The sequence below is a fragment of the Crocodylus siamensis genome, chromosome 10 (assembly GCF_052110815.1).
Source record: "Crocodylus siamensis isolate JL-2025a chromosome 10, ASM5211081v1, whole genome shotgun sequence".
Classification (NCBI taxonomy): Eukaryota; Metazoa; Chordata; order Crocodylia; family Crocodylidae; genus Crocodylus; species Crocodylus siamensis.
In genome coordinates this window covers 72,901,879-72,925,498 of record NC_143404.1, presented here as the reverse complement: position 1 = coordinate 72,925,498, position 23,620 = coordinate 72,901,879, and the positions used below count along the sequence as shown (strand labels likewise).

The 23,620-nt window shown below is 61.3% G+C and overlaps 2 protein-coding genes across 3 annotated transcripts; both read right to left on the bottom strand.

Annotated features, from left to right (window-relative positions):
* Positions 1–233: 233 nt before the first annotated feature.
* Positions 234–3,093, bottom strand: LOC149856918 (WAP four-disulfide core domain protein 2-like). 2 transcript variants are annotated; one of them, XM_090020695.1, is made up of 4 exons: positions 2,887–3,093; positions 2,541–2,717; positions 703–855; positions 234–417 (listed from the first exon to the last, which is right to left on the bottom strand). In XM_090020695.1, the coding sequence occupies exons 1-3, from the start codon at positions 2,981–2,983 to the stop codon at positions 704–706; spliced, it is 426 nt and encodes a 141-aa protein (XP_089876821.1). In that variant the 5' UTR covers positions 2,984–3,093; the 3' UTR covers positions 234–417; position 703. The 2 variants fall into 2 exon arrangements, with proteins under 2 accessions (XP_089876821.1, XP_089876822.1); XM_090020696.1 differs by having other exon boundaries at positions 2,583–2,717; positions 2,887–3,066.
* Positions 3,094–13,018: 9,925 nt separating this feature from the next.
* On the bottom strand, positions 13,019–15,202 carry LOC149856917 (uncharacterized). Its single transcript, XM_090020692.1, has 4 exons — positions 15,110–15,202; positions 14,587–14,724; positions 13,797–13,988; positions 13,019–13,147 (listed from the first exon to the last, which is right to left on the bottom strand). Exons 1-4 carry the CDS (start codon positions 15,180–15,182, stop codon positions 13,062–13,064), a joined length of 489 nt encoding a protein of 162 aa, XP_089876818.1. The 5' UTR covers positions 15,183–15,202; the 3' UTR covers positions 13,019–13,061.
* Positions 15,203–23,620: the final 8,418 nt, after the last annotated feature.

Below are 23,620 nucleotides of genomic sequence, written 5' to 3'. Positions count from 1 at the left end.
GCAGTGGCCAGTGGGTCTGTCTCAGCCGCTCCTCACCCACGCCCCGCGCTCTCGCCCTTTCCCCATCGGCAACTGCCCTGAGACAAGGCCGCGCCGGCTGCTTTCCAGACCTGGACTGCAGCGTGACTCCCAGGCACAGCCCACGCCGAGCACACACTTCAGTGCCATCCTGGAGGAGGCAGGGGCCCAGCCCAGCCCCGGAGCAGGAGGAAATGCAGATGCGGACAGTGCTGTCAGGGCTGCGGAAGAGGCTGCTTTATTGGCAAGAGTGTGCAGGGCTCCAGCGAATGCCCAGGACGGGTGCTCTGGGCAGCAAGTGCCAGCGGCTGGGATGGGACCTGGGGATCCAGTGCAGGGAGGGTCATAGCGGAGCAGCTTTGCTTCACCTGGGCAGAGGCTGGCAGGTCTAGGCAGCACCTGCAAAGAGAGCACAGAGCTGTGAGCAGGCTTCAGTGCTGACCCCGCGGCAGGTGGGTGCAGGGCAGGGGATCGGCAGGGACTCCTCGCGCTGCGGGAGCTCTGGGCGCTCGGGCAGGGGGCGGTGGGAGGTGCAGGTCCCAGCAGCCTGCTCCGTGGGTGTCAGGCGGGGTCAGCTGGGGCATGGCTGTGAGGTGGCCTTGCCCACACATGCTCTGCTCCACCCCGGGGTCCGGGACCAGGCAGGTGGGGCGGGAAGAGGGTGTCCTGGGGCCACGCATGCACCTTAGAAGACCGGCGTCATGCAGGATACTTTGCCGCAGCCGTTGGCGCAGCACTTCATGTTGCTGATGCAGTGGGAGTCCATGCTGCACTGGTTCCTGCACAGCCCCAGCATGGGGATCCCCGGCTTGATCTCCGGGCAGTTGCCGGGCTTCGCTGGAAGGGCAGAGGGGACACAGTGTGAGCCTGGGAGACGGGCATCGCTGCCCCGGGCCACGCACCCCTGCACAGCCGCACGGGCACCGTGCCCTGGGCACAGAGGTCTTCAGGGAGTGTGTCCTAGCCCCAGCCAGGGCACAGCCACCCCGTGCCCCTCAGGCCTACGCACCTCCCGAATGGCCCTCGGGGTGGCCGATACCTTGGGCTGGGTGAGGGCAGGATGTCGGGGCTGGGGCTGAGATGGGAGCTTTGTGCTGGGCCCAATGTCGTGGGGAGGAGCTGAGCACCATCCGCCAGCCAGCTGCACCGGCTCTGGGGGCCCGCGAGCTGCAGCGGGGCCGGCGGGTCCCTGCCCAGGGAGTCGGCAGCTCGCGGGAGGGGGAAGGAAGTGGAGCGGGTGCTCGAGCCCTGCGCAGCTCGGAGCTGCAGGCCCAGCGCCAACAGGAAACACCTGCAGCAGCTCCTGCCGACCGCAGCTCTGCCAAGGGGAAGGGGAAGGGGCAGCGCAGAGCTTCCTCCTCCAGTGCAGGACAAAGGGGTGCGGGCTGCAGGGGCAGGGCCTGGCCGCCTCCGGGACCCCGCTGCCCGCAGCACTGACGTCACACGGCCTGGCAGCTCGCCCGCTGTTTGCTTTGCCAGCGCAGCCTGCTCTCAGCACTGCACTGTTTGCTCTGGAGGATTCATGTCCCAGCGAGCTGTGCGCTCGCCTCACCCCGGCCGCTGCAGGCCCCAGGCTGCGCCTGGCCCCGTGATCTGGAGGGCTGCAGGGAGACCATGCACTGACCATGTTGGTTACCGCAGCTCTGCACCAACATGCTTGGCCAGCCCAGCCGTCCTCAGGTCAGGATCAGCTCCAGCCCCAAGAGGACCAGAAGGACCGGGAGCTGGAGTCACTGGCCTCAGCTGACCATCACTCGCTGGGGCTGAATGCATCCCGGCCCCTGGACCCTGCCCAGTGCTCTTGGCCGGCAGCCGGTAGCGGATGAACACTGCTGCTTCATGGCGACGGGCCGTGAGCGGCTCCTGCAAACTCTTCGGTCCCTATGAGGACGTGCCCAAACCCACCCCACTGAAGCTGCCTTGCAGGGTCCCTCTGTGCTGGCTGCATGGGCCCTCGTGGCCAGCCACGTCCAAGGCCGGTGTCACCGCGGAGCCAGGAGCTGTGTCCTTGTAGAATAGCAATGGCCGCAGGCTGACGACGGCCACCAGCCATATGCGCGCTCCTCTCCGGCGGCTGGCCCCGTCATGCCCAGCCCAGCGCTCGCAAGGGGACTGCAGGGCAGGGTCCAGCATGCAGCGGGGGGCAGGGGGGGCAGCCCTTGCTTCCTTAACGCTGATGCAGCCATGGGAGGGCTTAGACCCATCAGTCCCACCCCCGACTGCGTGTGGAAGGACGAGCCACGCTCCAGCCTGGCTCACGGCAGCCTGCGCCGCATGGAGCCTGCTGGTGCCAGCAGAGAGGCCGTGCAAAATGCCTGTAAAGAAGCCTTGCCACTGGCTCTGTGCCAGGGTGCAGGGTGTGCCTGGTGCGGGTGCACCCAGACGGGGCGGTGCTGTGCCCAACCCGGGCCCTGGCACAGGATGGCACAGATGGGCAGTACTACCAGGAGCAAGCGGGACCCTCTCTGTGCCCACCTGCCTGCCGCCCACCCTTGCTGCACGTGGGCCCTGGCTAAACCAACCCGGGGAGGGAGGAACTGCTCCCGTGTGCAGGGGCGCGTTACCGTTGGGCGTCTGACAGGCCATGCCGCATGCCGTCAGGCAGCACTTGAGGCTGCCATTGCAGTTGCTGTCATCCTGGCAGCCCTCAGTGCAGTTTGCCGCCTCTTTGGCTTCGTCGGGGCACACGCCAGCTTTTGCTGCAATGGCAAAGGCACACGGTGCAAGGTGGGCTCCGTGGACAGGCCCCACATGGACGCCACAACCTCTTAGCCCGCTCATGCCAGGCACCAGGCTCGCCTGGGCTAGACCAGCATGATGGGGCTGTGACGTGGGTCCCGGCGTGGCAGGGGTGGGTGCTGTACTCACGGGTGGCATTCTGGCCGGCGGCAGGTGGCAGCTGGGCCCTGAGCACCAGGAGCCCCAGCAGGAGCAGGAGCGGGGGGACACGGCTGCCCGGGGGCATGGTGCTGTGTGCGCGCCGCCCCGGCTGGGCTTTAAGCTCTGCCTCAGGTGGGGCCGGAGCAGGGGAGGGAGGGACAGGCTCCCAGGTGATTTATAAGCAGCCGCCGTGTGCTCCCCCCGCGGTCCATTGCACAACCGGCTGCCGGGTATCAGATGTCTGCGCTCGCCCGCCCGCCGGAGAACCAGGAAGTGCGGCCCAGCATTGCCGGCTGCCGAGCTGGGCTGCAGCCCCGGCCCTTCCCTTTCGCCCTGCGGCTCCTGGCCCCTGGCAGCCAGGGCAGGGAGTGCCCGGCTGCCGGCAGCTGTGAGGGGGCACTGGGCTGCAGCCCAGCCCAGGGCATCGTCTGGGGGACATCAGGTCTCCCCCTCTCTGGCAGTGATGCCCTGCGCTCACCGCTTCCCTCCAGCTGCATCATCTCCCCATCCGGCCGGAGCTCGCGCCCGCCCCAGGCCTGGCCGCCCCCAGAGCTGAAGAGCGTGGCTGCAGACCTGGCCTGGCTCCAGCTCCCAGCCATGGCTCCCCCTCCGCCTTCTCCCTCTGATACGCCCCAGGCTCTTGGTGATATGCCCTCTCCGTCTTCCAGCCCTCGGGGCCTGGCAGTGGCTTTGCTGCGGTGTACCAGCACCTCCTGCACAGCCTCAACCACATCACCGCTGTCCACAGGGCGAGATCCCCTCCTTGCTTCTCTTCTCCCACATCCGAGGGTCCCTCCGTGGCCAGGGCCCCTTCCTGGTGGCTCACAGTCAAGGCATGTCCACCACGGCCCGGGTTCTTCTTAGATCCCTGGCATCTACGGCAGGGTCCGGTCTCTGCACGCTGCTGGCTCTCTCTGTGCCCAGACGGGCTGCGTGACCCTGTGCTGTGTCTGCCAGGTGAGCTGGACCCTCCCAAGCAGCCCCGTGCGCCAGCCCCGTCCTGCTCAGACGACGCTCTGGACAAGCTGGAGGCCCGGTGCCGTGTCACTGCCAGGGAAACTGAGGCACAGGCACAGACACAGACCGACTTGTCAGGACCGTGCTGGTCACGGAAGCAGCATCTGCTCCTGGCCAAAGTGCATCTCCCTGGGGGAATCCCTGCATCATGCCGATGGCTGCGGCACACCCGGGGTGTGGGGTGAGCTCCATGTGCCGAGATAACGCAGCGCTGGCCCCCTCCACCCTGTGTGTGTGCACAGGGATACCGACTCCATGGTCAACACGAAGGCAGGTAGGGCACGTCTGTAAATGATCACCTGTTTGTCATCCCACCTGGCGTGCATGGAGCCTGGCAGGCGTTTGTGAGGCCAGAGGCCAGCGCTGGCACCTGGGGGTGGGGGTGGGGGGTGACGTGGACTTGGGCTGCACTGTGGAGAGGGCTCCTCCACTTCCCTGTGCCATGCTGCCCTCCAGTTCACCCAGTGCTGGGCAAGCAGTGTCCCCAGCAGCTTGGAGGGCCCCTGGCAGGGTGGCACCAGTGCTGGGAGTGCAAAGGGGTGCTCAGCTACATGCACAGTGAGAGCCGTGGCTTGCACTGGTTGCACCGCTGCATGCCCGCATGATGATTTGCTGGAGCTGTGGTGGAGATCGGCACTTGCTGCCCCCCGGAAAGCTGAGCTCTGGGCCACCTGCCTGTGCCAGTAGCAGGCCTGGCACTCCCTCACTCTGGGGCTTGGCCTGGGGTGCAGCTCTTGGGCACCCTCCCCTGTGCCCCGCTCCCATCCCTCCAGGCTCGTGCACCTGCAGACAGGTCCCACCTGCACCCCCCCGCAGCTGAGCGGGTGCGTTGCTGCAGCTCTCGGCCCGTGTCACACCACAGCCCTGCAAGAGCGCGGCCGGGATGGAGTTGCGGGAACTGGCCTGAGCTGGTTCCCCTGGCTCTGGGGCTTCCTGTGCCGGCAGCCCAAACAAGTCAGCCGAGGGTGAAGGAGGACGAGCACGGGGATGTTTGCTCAGAGCTGCAGAGTGCCTGGCATGGGGCTGCTCCACCTGCGACGGGCCAGGGGCTGTGGCTGCAACTGCGCATGCAGTTGCAAGCAGAGAGGTGCAGCCCTGTCTATCCAAGGGCCCTGCAGCCCCCAAGATGTGGCGCAGCCCCTTGGCTTGCCCTCAGGTCCCAGGTGCTCAGACGCACTTCTGCCTCCTCCCCTAGCAGCAGCACGTAGCGCTCAGGTTAGCTGAAGGCGGCAGCAAAGCCCTGCCCGCCCGAGCTGTGCCTGTGCGAAGTGACGGGGCAGAAAGCGGGTCCCGCAGGCATCGCTCTCAGCAGGCAGGGCTTGGGGCTCTCCAGACCAACAGCCCTTGCCTCGGCCCTGGGGACGCCCAGGGCTCTGCTAGGGAAGGCTTTGAAGCCCAGTTGCAGGGGGACTGGAGATGGCAGGAGCCAGCCCCAGGGACCTGCTGCTTGGGGGGGCAGGGGCCCTGGGGTGCCCAGCATGGTGGGGCCTGCGCCCCGCGGGCACCTCTCTAGCATTATAGCTGCGGCTTTCACCTGCACTGCCATTACCTGGCCTTCGCCTTGGAGGCTTATCTCACTTCCCACCATTGCTCTCATCTCCCCCCCGGCTCTGCGGGGAGGATTTCCTCCCATGACAAGGGCTGGAGCACAGGACAGCCCAGAAGCAGCTTGGCTGGAGGCAGCGAGGAGACCAAAGGGCAGGCTGGGGTCTGGGGATGGCCTGTGGCTCGGGGGCTCGGGGTGGGAGGAGGGGGAGCCCTCTGTGATGCTGCTGAGGACCCGGCTGCATGCAGCGAGGCCGGAGGCTGAGTGGATGCGTGGCCCCGCGTCCCCCGCCACGCTCCCTCCACCTGCCCACACCTGTGGCTGTTTGCACAAGGTCAAGGGGACAGCGTGACCCTGCTGCCATCGCCCATTCTAGCTCCAGCCACCTCCAGCCAGCCGCAGCCTTCATGAGGAAGTGACTCACTGGCACGGGCCCAGAGGAAGGAGCCTGGCATCCCACCTGGCATCAGGCCAGACCCTTGGCATTTGCGCTTGGGGGCTGCGACGTGGCCTCAAGGTGCACCTGTGCTGACACTCCCCCCCCCGGGCTCCGCTCTGTCTGCGGGTGCTTGGTGGCGTGGGAATAGTCGGGGAGGGGGGTTGTTCTCCTGGGCTCCCCAAGACCTAGCGCTGCGTGTGCTGCCTGGACCGCTGCATGGTCCGCGGTGCCGCAGAGCCGGCGGGGCATCACAGGCACCCAGCTCACGAGCTCTGGAGATGTGCAGCATGGGGGCAGCTCCCCAGCAGGCACCGGCGTGGTGGCTGGGGTCATGCCACGGCGAGGGTGCTGTCAATGATTGCCAGCCGTGGCTCGCCTAACGGTTAGGCTCATGCTGGGCAGGACGGGGAGGGGAGGTGGCCCCAGGTGAGCTGTGCAGACCCCTGCATGGCCACAGTGCACGGCCACGACGAGGGAGTCCCTGGGGGACACTTACACTCACGCCTTGGGATGAGTCCTGCTCCAGGAGCCAGCGGCAGCGCGTCCCCGAGCATGAGGAGCCCCACCAGGACAAGGGTGCCTGCCAGCATCATGGTGCGGTGGGAGTGGGTCTGAGTGCCGGGCCCCACCGGGCTGGCATTTTAAGCACTCCCCAGGGCGGGGTGAGACAGAGGAGGGGCTGGCTGGCTCCCAAGTGACCTTTGGGTGCTGCGCCCCAGGCGGCACCCACCCCCTGCCACCTTGTTCTCTGAGCAATCATTTACCTTGGCACCGCCCCAGCCCGGCATTGGGCCTGCAGCTGGGTAGGGGGCACGGGGTGGGACGGACCGGGGGGGACCCATTCTCCACGGTAAGTGAACACGCGTTGCCTTCATCACCCGAGCGTGGCGCGGCCGGAGCCCAGCTGGGACCTGCCGTGGGCTTTTGTAGCACCCCCATGCTGCGCCAGGGAACACCTCGTGCCCCGGGGAGCCCTCGCTGGCTTCTGCCCATCCTGAAGAGCCGGCCTTCCTCCCGGCCGGGGCAGAGAGGGGGCCAGGGGCCAAGCCAGCCCGGTGCCCTCTGTGCCTGGGCAGCACAGCGCAGTGCACCGTGGCCTTGCCCCCTGACACCAGCCTCTGCACCCTCTCTGTCCTGCTTCCCAGGCCTTCCCCAGACAGTGTGCCGCCCTGCCCTGCCCTGCTGGGACGGGACGTGGAGGTGCCTGCGGCCCATCTGGCTGCCTGGGGGTGCGGGCCAGCCCAGGAAGGTGTGGGGACGCGGGGATGTTTGCAATAGTTCTCAGGCTGCTGTACGTGACTCGGTTTCCCTGCTCCCTTCGCAGGAAGGAGTTAACCCCCCTCGGGGTGTGGCAGAGGGGATGGGGCTGTCAGGTAGGCTGTCATGGGGCCCGCCAGAGACGCGCCGTGGCATCGGGACGGGAGAGAGGGAGGAAGCCCGGGGTGTGGAGGGGCAGGGACCACCCCTGCAACCCCCTGCTGCACACACGGCTCTGCCGGGCGGTGGGGCTGGTTCTGGGTCTCCAGCCTGGCTCAGCGATTGCTCGTGCTCTGGGCAGGAGGTCCCCCAGCTCCTGGGGATGTTTTACTTCCCTGGGTGCCCACCTGGGGTCAGGCGGTGCAACCGTGCCCCCTGCCAGTGTCTGCGTGCCCTGCCCCAGGGCTGGGGCAATCACGGCTGCTGTCCGAGGGCCGGCCGTGCGGCACCCCTGCTGCTGGCCCGAGCGAGGTGCAGCCTGAAACCAGCTCTCCGCCCCATCCTGTCCCGACTCAGGCCCCCACCTGCAAGGCCCCTGTGCATGCTCTGCTGCAGTCATGCAGCCGTCAGCAGGGTGCCACCGCCCCATCTCCCTCTCGGTGCCAAAGGTTGTGCAGCCCCTGCCCTGCCGCCCTCCTGCCAGGCCTTTTCCTCTGGGCTTTGCTGCCCCTTCCTCCACCCCGAAGCTTTGCCAGGAGGGGCAGTTTCTGGAGGGTGGCACAGAAGCAGGGTGGGCTGCAGACCGCCGCTCTTCTTCTCTCCCAGCTCCCCGCACTTCTCCTGGCTGCTGGATCCAGGCTGCAGGGGTGCAGTCCACGCCCCCGGGATTCCTGCTCCTTGCCAAGTCTAAGCCAAGCGCCTGGGGGCAGCAGCGGGGGTTGAATTCAGGGAGCCTCTGGGTGACTTCAATGGACTTCATGCCTCATTATCCTCCACCTGGTCCCTTTCACGCTCTCCATTGCACAGGGGTTAAGGACCTGCTCGCCTTTCTTAATGCTCTTAACCTTCCACTAATGAAGCTCTCCTTTCTTCTGCAGCTCTGCAGCCTGAGAGCTGCTCCTGGCAAGGTAGCTCCTATGTCACAGCCCTGCAGCCTGAGTTAAACTCTAGCAAAAAACCCATTAACTCAGGCATGGAAATAACTTTCAGCGAAGCAACGGCTGCAGTGTCAAAGCGCCGAAGAAGGCTTGACACTGTTTAATGAATCTGAAAAAGAGATGTCCACTTAGTGCTAATGACCACAGGACTAACGAAACAACAGCTTTTGATTATTTTGTTGCCAAGTGAATCATGCATTTTTTTCAATGCAATAGATGAATTAGCAAATTTGTATTTTGCTTTTGTTCCGCTCTTAAATGGAATAATAACCATACACTGAATAATAAGAGCCCTAGGCTAGCAGTTTATTCGTACAGCTTCTAGTTTCATTTTAACTCAAGAAAAGTACGCCTGGTGTTCTATGTGAGGAGGCACACACCATCTGCACCCCCCTTTCAAGCCCCGGGGTCTACCCATGCTCTGCTCTTCCCGTGCCCGGGGCGCCTCTCTGCCCGGTGCTGGGGGCAGCGCTGGAAGTGTGTGGTGGGCACACGTGTGCCCGAGGAGAGGGCCCCAGACTGAATAAGGACACAGAGGTGCCATTTCCTTGGGTCCACCCTGCATCACCTGTATTGGGGACCTCCTGCAGGATGCCAAGGAGGGTGGCCCAATCCCGCTCCGCTGCCCATGCTGCGTGCGCCCTGCTGCCTAGTCTGGGAAGTCGAGGCTGCCCTGCCACCCCGCTGCCCGGGCCTCCACCGATCTGGTCCTGTGCGGGGGCAGTCCCTGTGCCCCCGTGTCGCCCAGTGCTCCAGAGCTTGTCGTGGGGCCCGGCCTGGGCAGGCCCGTGGCGCTCCTCACCTCACCCCTCAGCAGGCCGGGGGCACTGCTGCTCCGTGTCCGTGGCAGGACGCCAGAGGTGCCTGCCACTTCAAGGCCCGCAGGTGCCTGACGAGGGCGGCCCTTTTGGACCCAGGGCTGCCCATATAAACAGGGCAGTGGGGGGAGGGGGGAACTAGGACCCCAGCGAGAGGGCAGCCCCAGGTGAAGGGGCCGTGATCTGTAGCCCCAAGTGAGGGGCCAGAGTTGAGCCCCAGTGAAGGGGTAGCCCCAAGTAAGGGGCAGAGATCTGGAGCCCCAAGTGGGGAGGGCGATGTGGAGCCCCAAGCAAGGGGAGTGGGCCCACATAAGTCTTTAGACGCTTGAGGCTGAGGTTTGGGCCAGATGCCAAGTGAAAGGGACTCAGCCCCAGAGCAAGAAGCGGGTCCTGATCCCACTAAGTCCTCCGCTGCTGGGGCTGAGTGTGGATCGCATGTAATATCCAAAGTAGCACCACGATCTGGTGCCCCGGCTGGGCATGAGAGTCCCCTGTGAGACCCTGGGGCACCAGTCGTGGTGTGCGGTACCCCAACTCCCCATGTCCAGGACGGGGGACCCGGAGAAACTGTGGGGCTAGCGAGGCTGGGAGTAGAGTGCCCCCTTGACTGGTCCATGCTGGAGCCAGGGCCAAGAAGGTCAAAGGGGCCAGGTGCCCGCTGCGAGGGGCACCCAGAGTCGTGGGCCTGGAACTCCACCTGGCCGTGGAGGTGAGGCCAGGGGCTGTGTATGGCCAAAGGTCCCGAGTGGGGGAGCCACACCCGAAAGGGGAGCCAGCTACAAGGAGCTTGGCAGCCCCAGTGAAGGCAGCGTAGGCCGCCTGAGCAGAGGGACCAAAGGAGGCCCTGCCAGGAGGATTCTGGAGCCTGATGTAGGGCTGGTGTGACTGCTAGCATTTGGATGCCATCTGCGAGGCTTGGGCTGCCGTGTAGGGGAGGAATGGAGCGCAGGTGGCCCCCTGGCATCGGGGCAAAAAATGGACACCCTCCCACCTTATTTAACAACTTATTAATTTTCCAACAAATCATGGCTGGTGAGACAGGCGGGCGGCGTTCCTGGAGGCAGGTGGGAGGCCAGTGACGGCTGGCCCGAGGGAAACCCACTTCGCCACACGGCCCACCACCAGCGCCAGCTCTGCACGCTCGTGCTGCGCACCATCCACCATCCTGCCCTCGCGTCCTGCCCCAACAACCAGTGGCGGCACACCCGATACAAGGGCAGGGGTGAAAGCGAACCAGTCTGCACTTCACCCTGATCCCAAGAGCCAGCGGGACCTCAGCAGGGGGCACCTTCATGGACCTGTTACCATGGGCGGGTATCTGGTGCGGTTCACGGATACCCCGACACCTGCCCCACTTGTGGGCAGAGGGAGACCCTGGCACACGTGTACCTGGAGTTCACCAGGCTGCAGCCCCAGCACCGCCTCCTCCGCAGCCTCCCGCTGGAGTCCTGGTCGCTCTTCTCCCTGCACCTTCTTATCATGCACTCCCTACTCTTGCCTGGCCTGGCCAAGCCAGCGTGCACCTGACCGGGAAGGAGGCTGTGGCCAGGAGGGCCCCAGGGGCTGTGAGGCCGTTTTTCCCGCCCTGCTTCGCTCCCACCTCCGAGCAGAGTATCACCGGGCAGTGTCCACTGGCTCCCTGGACTTGTTCGGGGCCACTGGGTGCTGGCCGGTGCGGTGTCCACCCTTGGCACTCTTCTTCCGACCCTCTGACCAGCACTGTCGCCCCTGGTTTTTATTATTTGTCTGCAGAAATCTGTTTTCCCCTTTTCCTGTAGCCTCCCTGCCTGAAGGAGGCTACTGAGAAACTTGGTGGGCTGGGCCCACACGACTGAAGGTGACAAACACGCCTGTGTCACGGCGGCCGGAGCGGAGGCTGGAGGGGACGGTGACGGGTCTGAGCAGGGGTTTCCCCTGTTCCTCTCCCCTTTGCAGCCTCCAGCACTTAGGGTCCCGGATGCCATGCCCCTCCCCTCCGTGCTCGACAGCGGCTGGTGCCCCTTTCCCCCGAGCTCGTTCCCAGTCCCTCGGTGCGTCTGGTTAAGCCGTCAGCTTCCCCAGCATCTTGTGGCAGCGTGTTCCTCACTTTAATTACACGCTGGGTGAGAACACTTCCTTCTTCTGGTTTTAATTGCATATTACTTTAATTTTACAGCCCCTCCTTGTGCCTTCGGGCTCCTCGTAAAGGGGCGGTGCCAGCTTTCAATCACCCCTGCCTGCACCTCTGAGCGCGGGGGGGGTGCTGGATGTGCATCATCCCTGGCACCCAAGGGACAGCGAACCCACAGCAAACACGGCAGGCAGGACAAGCCTGGCATGTCAGGTGGCCCCCGAGTGCGGCGCCCACCAAGGGCGATGAGTAGGGGGTGCACACAGGTGCACATGCACCCCCTGAGCATGGCGGTGCGGCCCCTGCAAAAAGGTGCCGCCGACACTGCCGGCAGCCCACGATCACCCCTGGCTGCCGGAGGTGCCTGCGGGTAGTCGCCAACCCCTGGTGGGTGCTCGCCACCCGCCGCCGATGCCAGCAGCATCTGTGGAAGCTCCTGCCCACCGCTGCCGGGCTCCCGCCGGCGCAGCCATGTCCCCCAGCCGTCAGGAGCACGTGCCGTTCATGGCGCCCACCCCGTGCAGGGGCAGCGTGCACAGAGGCCGGGGCTGCGTGCCAGGCCCACCGACAGCCGTGCCAAGCAGACCCTGCTCCCCTCCTGCCTGGTGCTGCCAGCCCCACTACACCCACTCCCTGCCCGTGGCCGCATCAGGGCCCAGGACGTCCCGGGCAGCCTCCTCCTGGCCCTGGCCAAGCAGGAGCCTCTGGCCCCCAGGGCTCCAGCCCGTGTCCCCAGAGCGTCCCATGGGAAGATGAGCACCGGTGCCTCCCACCCCACAGAGGCAGCGTGGGCCCCTGTCCGTGCACGTGGCTGTCCTGGCAGTGCCAGACCTGTCCTCACATCTGCCACCTTACCGCCAGGGATGCCGGGAGCTTGGCCGGCTGTGGACGCCGGGGCCAGGGCGTCCCCTCTGCCTGCCGGCAGGACCAGTACTGCCCACAGATGGGGAGCGTGGGGCGAGGACAGGCAGGCACCCAGCGAGGTCCCCGCGGCAGGTCTCGGGGGAGGGCACTGAGGGGCGCAGGCTGTGGCCAGGGCGGTGCTGGCTGCGAGGCAGGGACACGAGGCAGGGCAGGTTCGTGCGGGGCTCGTTTATTCGGAGGGGAGGGGGCAAAGCGCAGAGCCTGAGCCCGGCCCGGGCAGAGCTGGGGCTGCGAGAGCTGGGCTGGCAGCAGGAATGGGGGCGGCAAAGGCGATGGCGGAAGGTCTCGCCCTGTAGCAGAGTCTGGATACTTGGGGTCTCGGGGTCGTCATCACGTTGGGCACAAGGTCGCAGTGCCGGCTGTCGTGCACGGGCTCCCAGGCGATGGGCAAGGCCCTGTGGAGGCGAGACGGGGCAGAGGTTCCCAGGGGCTGGTGGCCGGGCTCCCCCCCACCCCGGCTGTGATGCAAGGCCCTCGGTCCGCAGGGCAGGAGCCGCACCTCTCCCCCGGGAGCATCCGCAAGGGCATCCCTGCCTGGGGCAGCCCGAGATCGCTGCCAGAGCCTGGGCCGGCGCTGCGTGCCTGCGGCTCTCCCGTGGCAGCGAGTGCAGCGTCTCCCCCAGGCTTGGGATAGCCCCAGCTGCGAGACCACCAAGCCCCCTGCCCCGGGGCAGCTCGGCCAGGCACAGGGACCCCCAGCCTACGTGCCTCATGTCCAGCCTCTGCCCTGGGCCACGCCGGGGGCTGCTGAGCTCCAGCATCGCTCACACGGGCCCTGGATCTTCGCCATTCAGCTCCTTCCTCCTGCCCGCAGGGAGCCCCATGCCCCTTGCCGCCCGGACGTGTCTGTGCCGGGGCAGGACCCGGGGCTCCCTCTGCAGCCCCCACCCCCAGCGCGGAGTAACCCCTTGCCTTGAATGAGATCCATGCAGACTCCACCGCAGCCTTGTCCGCGTCACTTCTCCTCTTCGGCGCACCCAGGGCCATCGTATCCAGGCGCGCACATCCCCGCGTGTACCGAGGGGTAGTCTGCAGCGGTCGCTGCAACAGAGCACACGGCTCTGAGCCCCTGGGGCTGCCCACGCTCAGCAGGGCACAACCTGCAGCGTGAAGGCCACAAGTGGCTCCTGTGTGTGGCACGAGGACGGGTGGGGCGGGGACGGCATCACCGTGGCAGCTGGGGCACCACGGGGCAATGTGGACGAGGGCGAATTGTCCCTAGTAGAGGGACGGTAGGTCAGAGGTTGCCAGGAGCCAGCGGCCGGGCTGCCCCCAGCCTGTCCTGGTGCACTCGTCCCCCTGTGCCCGTGGCTGCAATGCAAGGCCCGTGGTCCTCAGGGCAGGAGGAGCACCGCTCGCCCAGGAGCGTCCGCAAGGGCATCCCTGCCCGGGGCAGCCCAATATCGCTGCCAGAGTCTGGGCTGGTGCTGAGCTTTGCGCTGGCACCATGTGCCCAGGGCTCCCCAGGCTTGGGGTAGCCCTGGCTGCGAGACCACCAAGTCCCTTCCCTAGGGCAGCTCGGCCGGGCACAGGGACCCCCAGCCTGCGTCGCCCATGTCCAGCCTCTGCCCCGGGCCAGGCTGGGGGTGCTGGGCTCCAGCATCGTTCTAGGCGTCTCTAGCATGGACCCTGGCTCCTTGCTGTTTAGGCCCACCTTCCCCCTCCCGTAGGGAGCCCTCATGCACCTTACCATACGGCTGTATCTGCGTTGTTGTATAGCTCGGGGAGTCTGATGGTGAAGGATTCACCCTGGGTATCCGGCACAACTTGCTGCAGCCGACAGAACAGCATTTCGCTGCTCCAAAGCATTGATAGTCGCCACGGCAGAGGCTAATGCAGAGCCCAGGGATACCGTCTTCCTTAGGGCAGAATCCAGGCTTGTCTGGAAGAGAGCATGTGTCTCGGAGCCCCTGGTGACCCCAGTGCTGCCGTAGCTCAGCAGGGTCCAGCTGTGGCGTGGGAACCACAAGTGGCACCGACGGCTCCTGTGTGCGGCGCAGGGCAGAGTGGGGCGCGGAGGGCAGCACTGGGGCAGCTGGGCACCAGAGGGCAATGTCGCAGCTCCTCTGGAAGAGGACCAGGGATGAGGCATAAAACTAGTCCCTGCAGCGGGGAGACGGGTCTGAGGTTTTCAGGGGCCGGTGGCCGGGTTCTCCTCTGCACCGATGGTTGCCCTCATTCCCACTGTGCCCATGGCTGCAACGTGAGGGCCTCGGTCTGCAGGGAAGGAGGAGCAGCGCTCACCCCGGGGCATCCCAGCCCAGGGCAGCTGGAGCTCACTGCTCTGAGCCAGGCCAGGGGTTGCTGGGCTCCAGCATCGGTCCAGGCATCTCTGACACGGGCCCTGGCTCCTCGCCATTCAGCTGCTTCCTCCCGCCCGCAGGGAGCCCCGCGCACCTTGCCAGCCGGCCGTGACCATGCCGGGGCAGGACCCGGGGTTCCCCTGCAGCCCCCACCGCCAGCACGCAGCTGCTTCTCACCGTTGGGAATCAGGCAGAACTTGTTGCAGCCCAGGTTGCAGCACTTCTTCACGCCAAAACACTGGGAGTCACTGCTGCACGTCAGAAAGCATGGCCACTGCCACCAAGAGGCTAGCTGGGGGCATGTTCCGGGCTTCTCTGGAACAGGACACGTGTCTCTGAGCCCGGGGCACTCCGGGGCTGCCCTAGCTCAGGGGGTCAAGCTGCGGTGTGGCGGCCACAAGTGGCACCGACGGCTCCTGTGCATGGTGTGTGGCAGAGCGGAGCGGGGGACGGCTGTGCTGTGGCAGTCGGGGCACCACAGGGCTGCGCCATGGGCCGTGCTGGGGCACTGGGCTCCCTGCGGGAGCAGCAGGGGCACGGCCCAGCCCTGGGCAGCTCGGGGACCCCAGGCAAGTGGTGGGGACAGGATGGCCGTGTCTGAGAGAGGGGCAGGGAGGGGCGCAGGGTGGGGTGCCACGAGGGCTGAGAGGGGGAGCAGCCCAGAGGGGTGGGGAGGAGCGAATGGGCAGAGAGTACTCACGTGGAGACACAGGCTGGAGCTGGGCGCAGAGGACGAGGAGCCCTGCCAGCAGGATGAGGCCGCCCAACTTCATGGTGCCGCCGTGCTGCAGTGCCGAGCACCGCCCGGTCGGGCTATATACTGTCCCGCCAGCCCGGGGGGGCTTGCACAACACCCCAGCGCAGCTCCTGCCCTTCTACGGGGAACAAGGAAGCAGCCGCGCCCCGGGCGGAGGTGGCAGTGCTGGTGCCTCCCAGGGACAACTACCCTAATGACAGGCTGCAGAGCACCTTCCTGCTCCCATGCGTGTCCGCACACTGGCTTGTGCTTTGGGCAAGAGGCCAGTGCAGCCACCAGTCACTGAGCCCCCACCATGGCCACCTCAGCCCGGAGCTGCTCCGTGGCCACTGGGCGAGGGGACCCCCGCACATGGTCGTGGCCTGGCCGGGTTGGCAGGACCGCTGTTACCACGCTGCCTCTTCTGCGGGTGCAGGGCCTGGGAGACCCTGTCATCCGGGCCACACGAGTGCTGGAGGATCTCACACCCTTGTTCTGGAGGCATCCCTGTGGGGCGGCTCTGGGGGTCGCTCACTACCATGTGCCCCTGGCCTTTGGCAGGTGTTATATGGGAAAGGCAAGTCCCATAGCTGACCGGGCTGTGCCTCCCCGGGCTGCATGTCCCCAGCGGCCCTGTTTTCCTGCGCTGCATCTGCACACGGGGTCCAAAGGCTCGGTAGCGCTTTGGGGTTTTGTGCCTGCCCCAGAAGCCTCTGGTTAAGATCCCAGCAGAGCAGTTGTGTAAGGCAGGGAAGGTCACAGCCGTGCCGGCAGATCAGCACCCATGCCTGCTTTGCCTACGGCCCCACGGCTTCAGACGCAGCATCTGGCCAAGTCTGGGGGATGCCAGCGTTCCCGAGCAACATGCACACGAGGCAGCTGCCAGATGCCCTCCCCCGGCCCCCCCCAGCCTCTTGGGCTCATCACGCCTGGAGCTGTTTGTGTGTCACATCCATTTGATTCCTGCACCACCCAAAAGCAGTCCAAATACAGGTCGACCTCTCAAGAGCTCTGCCTGCTCTCCTTCCCTTGTTGCATCTCTAGCAGGTGACTCGGACCCCACCCAGCCCAGCTTTGTCTCTGCGCCAAGGCCCTGAACCCCGCCCAGCTGTTTGCAGCTGCAAAGTGCCAGGGCCACAGACCCTGTGGCAATCAGCCCATTGCTGCCATTCACCTTAGTGCAGCACTTTCCAGAACCTCCAAATTCCTGAGGACTTAAAGCTGTATAGCAATGCAGCAGAAAACTGGAAGAAATTTAAGCTGAGCTTTACTGTATACATGATGGCCATTGGAGCTACAGAGAAGGAGATCCACTCAAGGGAGCTATTTTTAAAAAGGTAGTGGGCCCAGAAGCTCTGTCTCTTTATAATAGCCTACAATGTTCAGAAGCAGAACAGAAAAGCTATGTCATGGTAATAAAAAAGGTTTAAGGAATATTGTATACCCAAACAAAATAAAACCTTTGAACGGTATTATTTCCATATGAGACAGCAGGAAGAATGTCAGACAATAGACGCATTTGTCAAAGACCTCAGACAACTGAGCCAGACATGCAACTTCAGAGCCTTAAAAGAGTCCATGATCAGAGACCAAACAGTATTAGGGATGAGGGATACAAGCCTCAGGAAAAAACTGCTGGAGGAGCCTGAGCTTAATTTGGAAGAGGCACTTAGATTGTGTCAAGAGACTGAGATAACAAATGCCAGACTGCAGAAGCTGGAGGAAAAAACAGAAGCAGCTGAACTAGAAGACTGCAAAAAGCTAAGGCAATACACAAACAACATAGGAAGGAGGACCTCAGCATGAAGCACGCACGCGGAGGCCAAAGGGTATTGCTTGAATAAAGAATGGTCAGCAGCAGATGCTGGAGTGGGGGGAAAGGCGGTGTTACCACAAACCCATGCAATACATGGTAAGTGCTGCAACAAATGCAAAAGATTCAATTACTTTGCAAGAGTTTGCAGAGAGGAGCAGGATGCACCACATCAGAAACAGCAGGTGCGCGCTCTATGCAATGAGGAATAGGAAGAATTCCTCTTTGGCACAATGCAAGAAGAAGTTCATTCTTCTGTGGATTCGACAATCACCCTGGACAACAACGGACTAATGGTAACTTTTAAATTAGATACGGGGGCACAGGTCAATGTAATACCAGAACACATTATTCAAAAACTGAAAATACGATGCTGCGGCTAGTAAAGCGACCAAAACGCTGGCTTGCATCCATAGATGCTTCTCGAGCAAATCCCGGGACGTCATTCTCCCCTTGTACTCGGCCTTGGTGAGGCCGCAGCTGGAGTACCACGTCCAGTTTTGGGCTCCACAATTCAAAAAGGATGTGGAGAAGCTTGAGAGAGTCCAGAGGAGAGCCACGCGCATGATCAGAGGTCAGGAAAACAGATCTTACGATGACAGGCTGAGAGCCATGGGACTCTTTAGCCTGGAAAAGCGTGGGCTCAGGGGTGATCTGATGGCCACCTACAAGTTTATTAGGGGTGACCACCAGGATCTGGGGGAACGTCTGTTCACCAGAGTGCCCCGAGGGATGACGAGGTCGAATGGTCACAAACTCCTGCAAGACCGTTTCAGGCTGGACATAAGGAAGAATTTCTTTACTGTCTGAGCCCCCAAGGTCTGGAACAGCCTGCCAGCGGAGGTGGTTCAAGCACCTACACTGAACACCTTCAAGAGTAAATTGGATGCTTATCTTGCTGGGATCCTATGACCCCAGCTGCCTTCCTGCCCTTTGGGCAGGGGGCTGGACTCGATGATCTCCCGAGGTCCCTTCCAGCCCTGATGTCTATGAAATCTATGAAACTAAACCTGTGTACTATGAGAATAAGAAAGGGAGACTTAGAGCATACAATGGGAACACGATTGCAGCCAAGGGTGTTTGTGCACTGCATGTTAGACACAATGGTAATATAGTAAAAGTTCAGTTTGTAATAGGCCCGGGAAAGCTGGTGCCAACTATTCGGTTGCAAACATGTAAAACTCTAGGTTTGATTACGAGAATGGATGCCATCATGGGACTAGACAGCAAGAACACAGAAGAAGAGTTTTATGGTGATTTTCAAGGCGTAGGGAAACTGTCAAGTGAGTGCAAGACAGAACTAAGAGAACGAAATACTCCCACCACACGTGCTCCAAGAAATGTTCCCCTGTCCAAGGGACCTTAATTCAACTGCCTTGAGTTTAAAGAGTTTGCAAACCAATACGGATTCCCTTGCAACACTTCCAGTCCTAAATGCCCACAATCCAATGGTCAGGTGGAAAATAGAGCACACATGGTGAAGAAACTGTTGAAAAAAGCTATGGATTCACACACCGATGTTTACCTGTCTCTCTTAAATTACAGGGCAACACCCATGAAACATGGATTGCCCCCAGCAGAAATGCTGTTGAGCAGGAAGCTCAAAACCAGGTTGCCAAATCTTGTGGATGGTGTTCATTAAAATGAAAAGCAAGATGTGAAAGCATTACCAAATTCAACAACCTCAAAGAAAACTGGTACTACGACAGGGGTTCCAGGGAGCTATCACAACTGCACAGCAAAGATACGATGCCTATTTCAGATGGACAAACGTGGAAACAAAAAGCACTAGTTTCCCATCAAGCAGCTCCTAGAGCCTAGCAAGTTTTTGCACTGGAAGGACAGGAGTTAAGATGGAGCAGACGATACTTGCATCTCATAAAGGGGAGAGAAGAAGCAGCAACATGAGATTCACCAAAGGAAACAGAGCTAACATCTAAGCAAGAAGAAATGATAGAGGGCATTGGAAATGACACAGAACTGGAGACATCTGAACAAGGGAGCCAAAGACGAACCGAACCCATAAGGACTGAGAACGCAAAGACATTGGGCAGGTTGTTGGCTGTAGCCGTGTTGGTCTAAGGACGTAGGCAGACAGGGGTCCTTGGGCAGATGTGATATCTTGTATTAGACAGACTCAATATCAAATGCTGCCATTTGTAATGGAAACTTCACAACATGAAGAAGAAAGAAGCCAAACTCAACATATATTTTCTAGGCCAATGCAAGAAACACAATGTCATCCCCAGAGGAATGAGCATCTGCAGTCCTCAGACTACTGCACACAACTCCAGATACGCTTCCCAACTATGCAGGAGAACTTCAGAAAAATTTGGAAATCATCTCCTGTTCCCATTCATAGTTTCATAGTTTTTAGAGGCCTTGCTGATCATGGGGCAGGAAAGGCCACTGGGATTAGATGACCCCAGTAAGAAGGGGATCATGATGCTCCCCCAGACCCTGATGTACGTCCTTGATATACTTATGGGCAGCCACCAAGTCCCCTCTGAGTCTCCTCCATGTGGAACAGTCACAAGTCCCTCATCCTCTCCACATATGACCTGGTCTCTAGGCCTCTAATCATGCACATGGCCCTCCTTACAACTGTCTTGATTTTTTCCACATCCTTCCTGAAGTGCGGTGCCCAGAACTGGATGCAGTACTCCAGCTGCGGTCTCACCAGGGCCAAGTAGAGCAGGAGGATGACATCTGTGTTACACCTGAGCCACTGGCATGGCTGTTTGAGCACTTATGGAGCTCCGGCCAGGTCCCTCAGGACTGGAAAGGGCCAAAGTGGTGCCCATTTTTAAGAAGGGGAGAAGGGATGAGCCAGGTAACTTTAGGCCAGTGAGTCTTACCTCTATCCCTGGGAAAATACTGGAAAAAATCATCAAAGAGCACATTTGTGAAGGCCCAGCAGGGGAAACGATGCTGAAAGGAAACCAGCATGGGTTCGTCACAAGTACGTCCTGCCTAACAAAACTTCTAGCCTTTTATGACCAGGTCACACACTGCCTTGACACAGGAGTGGAGGCCGATGGCATCTGCCTGGATTTTAAGAAGGCCTTTGACACAGTTTCGCATCCTATTCTCAAAGGGAAGCTAGCGGGCTGTGGGGTGGACGCCGACACAGTCAGAGGGTGGCCAACTGGCTCAGGGACCGCGCCCAGAGAGGGGTGGTAGCTGGGTCGTTCTTGTCCTGGAAGAAGGTGGGCAGTGGGGTCCTGCAGGGTTCGGTCCTTGGGCCAGTGTTATTTAATATCTTCATCAGTGATTCTGGACGAGGGTATGGAGAGCACCCTCTCCAAGTTCACTGATGACACCAAGTTATGGGGCAAAGTTATCACACTGGAGGGCAGGGAGCAGATACAGGCCATCCGGGACAGGTTGGATCAATGGGCAGAACAAAATATGATGCAGTTCAACAAAGATAAATACAAGGTGCTCCACCTGGGGAGGAGGACTCCCCAGCACACCTAAAGGCTGGGGAACAACCTCCTCAGCAGCTCAGAGGCCGAGAGAGATCTTGGAGTTGTAGTTGACTCCAAGATGAACATGAGCCGGTGGTGTAACAAGGCCATCAACAAGGCCAATCGTACCTTATCATGCATTGGCAGATGCACGACCAACAGATCGAGGGAAGTGATGCTCCCCCTCTGTGCTGCATTGGTCGGGTTGCAGCTGGAGTACTGTGTCCAGTTTTGGGAGCTGCACTTCAAGAGGGACGTGGAGAATCTGGAGAGGGTTCAGAGGAGGGCCACCCACCCGGGCGACAGCGATCATCGCCTGCTGGGATTTACCATCCAGCGCAAGGTGGGAAAGGCCGGCAGCAAGGCAGCGGCCCTAGACTTTAGAAGGGCAAACTTCAGCGAGCTGAGGAGGATAGTTGGGGAGGCACTGAGGTCCCGGGGGGAGGGAAGCCAGATGTCCAAGAACAGTGGTTGCTCTTTAAGGAGGCGATCCTCCAAGCCCAAAGGAAGGTAATCCCAACGAGGATCAAAGGGAGCAGGAGAGCACGCAAGCCTCCATGGCTCACCAAAAGCATCCGAGATTGTCTCCTTGCTAAAAAGGAGGCGTACACCCAATGGAAAGAAGGGGTCATCACCAGGGAGGGCTATTCTGCAGTCGCTCGGGGATGTAGGGGGTAGTTAGGAAGGCCAAGGCAGAGATGGAACTAGGGCTAGCTTCTCAGATCAAGGACAACAAGAAGTCCTTTTTTAAATACATAGGGGGCAGAAAGAAGGTCCCAGGTAACATGGGGCCCCTGCAGGACGCGTTGGGAAATTTCATCGTCACACCAGACGGCAAAGCTAACATGTTTAACGGTTTCTTTGCCTCCGTCTTCCTAAGTAGGGACCAGAACAGCCACCTCCCTGCTGGGCCCCCCTCGGGCCCTGGGGGAGGCACACCTGGGCCAAGGGTTAGCGAGGATTTAGTTAGGGAGCTTCTGGAGGGGTTGGACGTATTCAAGTCAGCTGGCCCGGATGATCTCCACCCTAGAGTACTAAAGGAACTGGCCGAGGTCATTGCAAGTCCCCTGGCACGGCTGTACGAGCACTCGTGGTGCTCTGGTGAGGTACCGGAGGACTGGAAGAGGGCCAACGTGGTCCCCATCTTCAGAAAAGGCAGGAGGGAGGACCCGGGAAACTATAGGCCAGTTAGTCTCACCTCGATCCTAGGCAAGCTGTTCGAGAAAATTATGCTGGCACACATCCAGGAGGGGCCAGCAGGAGACTGCATGCTTAGGGGCAACCAACATGGGTTCATCAGGGGCAGGTCTTGTCAGACCAACCTGGTGGCCTTCTATGATCAGATCACCAGATCACTAGATGCAGGGGTAGCAGTGGACATCGTCTTCCTGGACTTCCAGAAGGCTTTGGACACTGTCTCTCACCCCGTTCTCATTAAGAAACTGAGGGGCTGCGGTGCAGACACCCACACAGTCAGATGGGTCGCCAACTGGCTGGAGGGCCGCACCCAGAGAGGGGTGGTTGATGGGTCCTTCTCAGCCTGGAAGGACGTGGGCAGTGGGATCCCCCAGGGCTCGGTCCTCGGGTCCACACTGTTCAACATCTTCATCAGTGATTTGGACGAGGGGGTAAAAAGCACCTGTTCAAATTTGCTGATGACACTAAGATGTGGGGGGACGTGGGCACATTGGAAGGATGCAACAGGCTACAATCAGACCTAGACAGGTTACAGGGGTGGGTGGATGAGAATAGGATGGGTTTCAACACAGACAAGTGCAAGGTGATGCACCTCGGGAGGAACAACCGGCACCATACCTACAGGTTGGGGAACTCCCCTCTTGTCAGCACGGAGGCGGAAAGGGATCTGGGGGTCATCAATGACTCCAAGATGAACATGGGCTGGTAGTGTGGGGACGCGGTCAGGAAGGCCAACCGCACCTTGTCCTGCATCCACAGATGCATCTCAAGCAGGTCCAGGGAGGTGATCCTCCCTCTCTATGCGGCACTGGTCAGGCCGCAGCTGGAGTCCTGCGTCCAGCTCTGGGCGCCGCACTTCAGGAGGGATGTGGCCAGCATGAAGAGGGTCCAGAGGAGGCCACCCGTATGATCCGGGGGCAGCAGGGCAGGCCCTACGAGGAGAGGCGACGGGACCTGAACCTGTTCAGCCTCCACAAGAGAAGGCTGAGGGGGATCTAGTGGCCTGTTATAAACTAGTCGGGGGGACCAGCAGGCATTGGGGAGTCCCTGTTCCCCCGAGCACTGCCAGGAGTGACAAGAAATAACGGTCACAAGCTGGCAGAGGGGAGGTTTAGGTTAGACATCAGGAGGCGCGACTTCACGGTCAGGGCGGCTAGGACCTGGGCCCAACTTCCAAGAGAAGTGGTGCAGGCTCCTACCCTGGGGGTCTGTAAGAGGAGGCTGGATGAACACCTTGCTGGGGTCGTTTGACCCCAGTACTCTTTCCTGCCATGGCAGGGGGTTGGACTAGATGATCTGCTCAGGTCCCTTTGGACCCTAGAAACTATGAAACTATTAGTGGCATCTGTGAAAGACCCCATGAGGAGAGGTTGAGAGATCTGGATCTCTTCAGCCTTCACAAGAGACGGCTGAGGGGAGACCTTGTAGCCAGCTGTCTGTAAGTTTATCAAGGGGGGACAACAGGGAATTGGGGATGTGCTGTTTACCAGAGCGCGCCAGGGAGTAACTAGGAGCAATGGGTGCAAACTAGTGGAAAGTAGATTTAGGTTAGACATTAGGAAGACATTTTTTACAATAAGAGTGGCCAGAGTCTGAAACGGGCTGCCCAGAGGGGTGGTGCTGTCACCTAACGCGGAGGTCAAGAGGAGGCTTGATAGTCACCTGGCTGGGGTCGTCTGACCTCAGTCCTCTTTTTTGCCAGGGGCAGGGGGTGGGACACGATGATCCATCGCGGTCCCTTCCGACTCCATAATCTATGAATCTATGCGTCGGTGGATGTATGCCTGAGATTGATTAGCTCTGCCAGCTATGGCATCGCATTGTTGGCTCATGTTCAGTTTGTTGTCAATCACGACACCCAGGTCTCATTCAGCCCTGGTGCTGGTGGCTAGTGTAGCACTGCTGAGCCTGTAAGTGTGTTGCAGATTGCTTCTCTTCAGATGGAGCACTTTGCATTTCTTTGTATTAAATGGCATCAGGTTTAGGTCTGCCCTC

Bases quoted from the DNA above. Each gene is read 5' to 3' on its own strand.
- LOC149856917 (XM_090020692.1), bottom strand. From the start codon at position 15,182: ATGAAGTTGGGCGGCCTCATCCTGCTGGCAGGGCTCCTCGTCCTCTGC. The intron at 14,725-15,109 runs GTGAGTACTCTC...GTCCTGTTCCAG, and splicing joins GCTCCAGCCTGTGTCTCCAC to AGAAGCCCGGAACATGCCCC. The intron at 13,148-13,796 runs GTAAGGTGCATG...GCTCTGTTGCAG, and splicing joins AACGCAGATACAGCCGTATG to CGACCGCTGCAGACTACCCC.
- LOC149856918 (XM_090020695.1), bottom strand. From the start codon at position 2,983: ATGCCCCCGGGCAGCCGTGTCCCCCCGCTCCTGCTCCTGCTGGGGCTC. The intron at 2,718-2,886 runs GTGAGTACAGCA...TTGCCATTGCAG, and splicing joins CGCCGGCCAGAATGCCACCC to CAAAAGCTGGCGTGTGCCCC. The intron at 856-2,540 runs GTTGGTTTAGCC...CTGCCCTTCCAG, and splicing joins AGCAGTTCCTCCCTCCCCGG to CGAAGCCCGGCAACTGCCCG.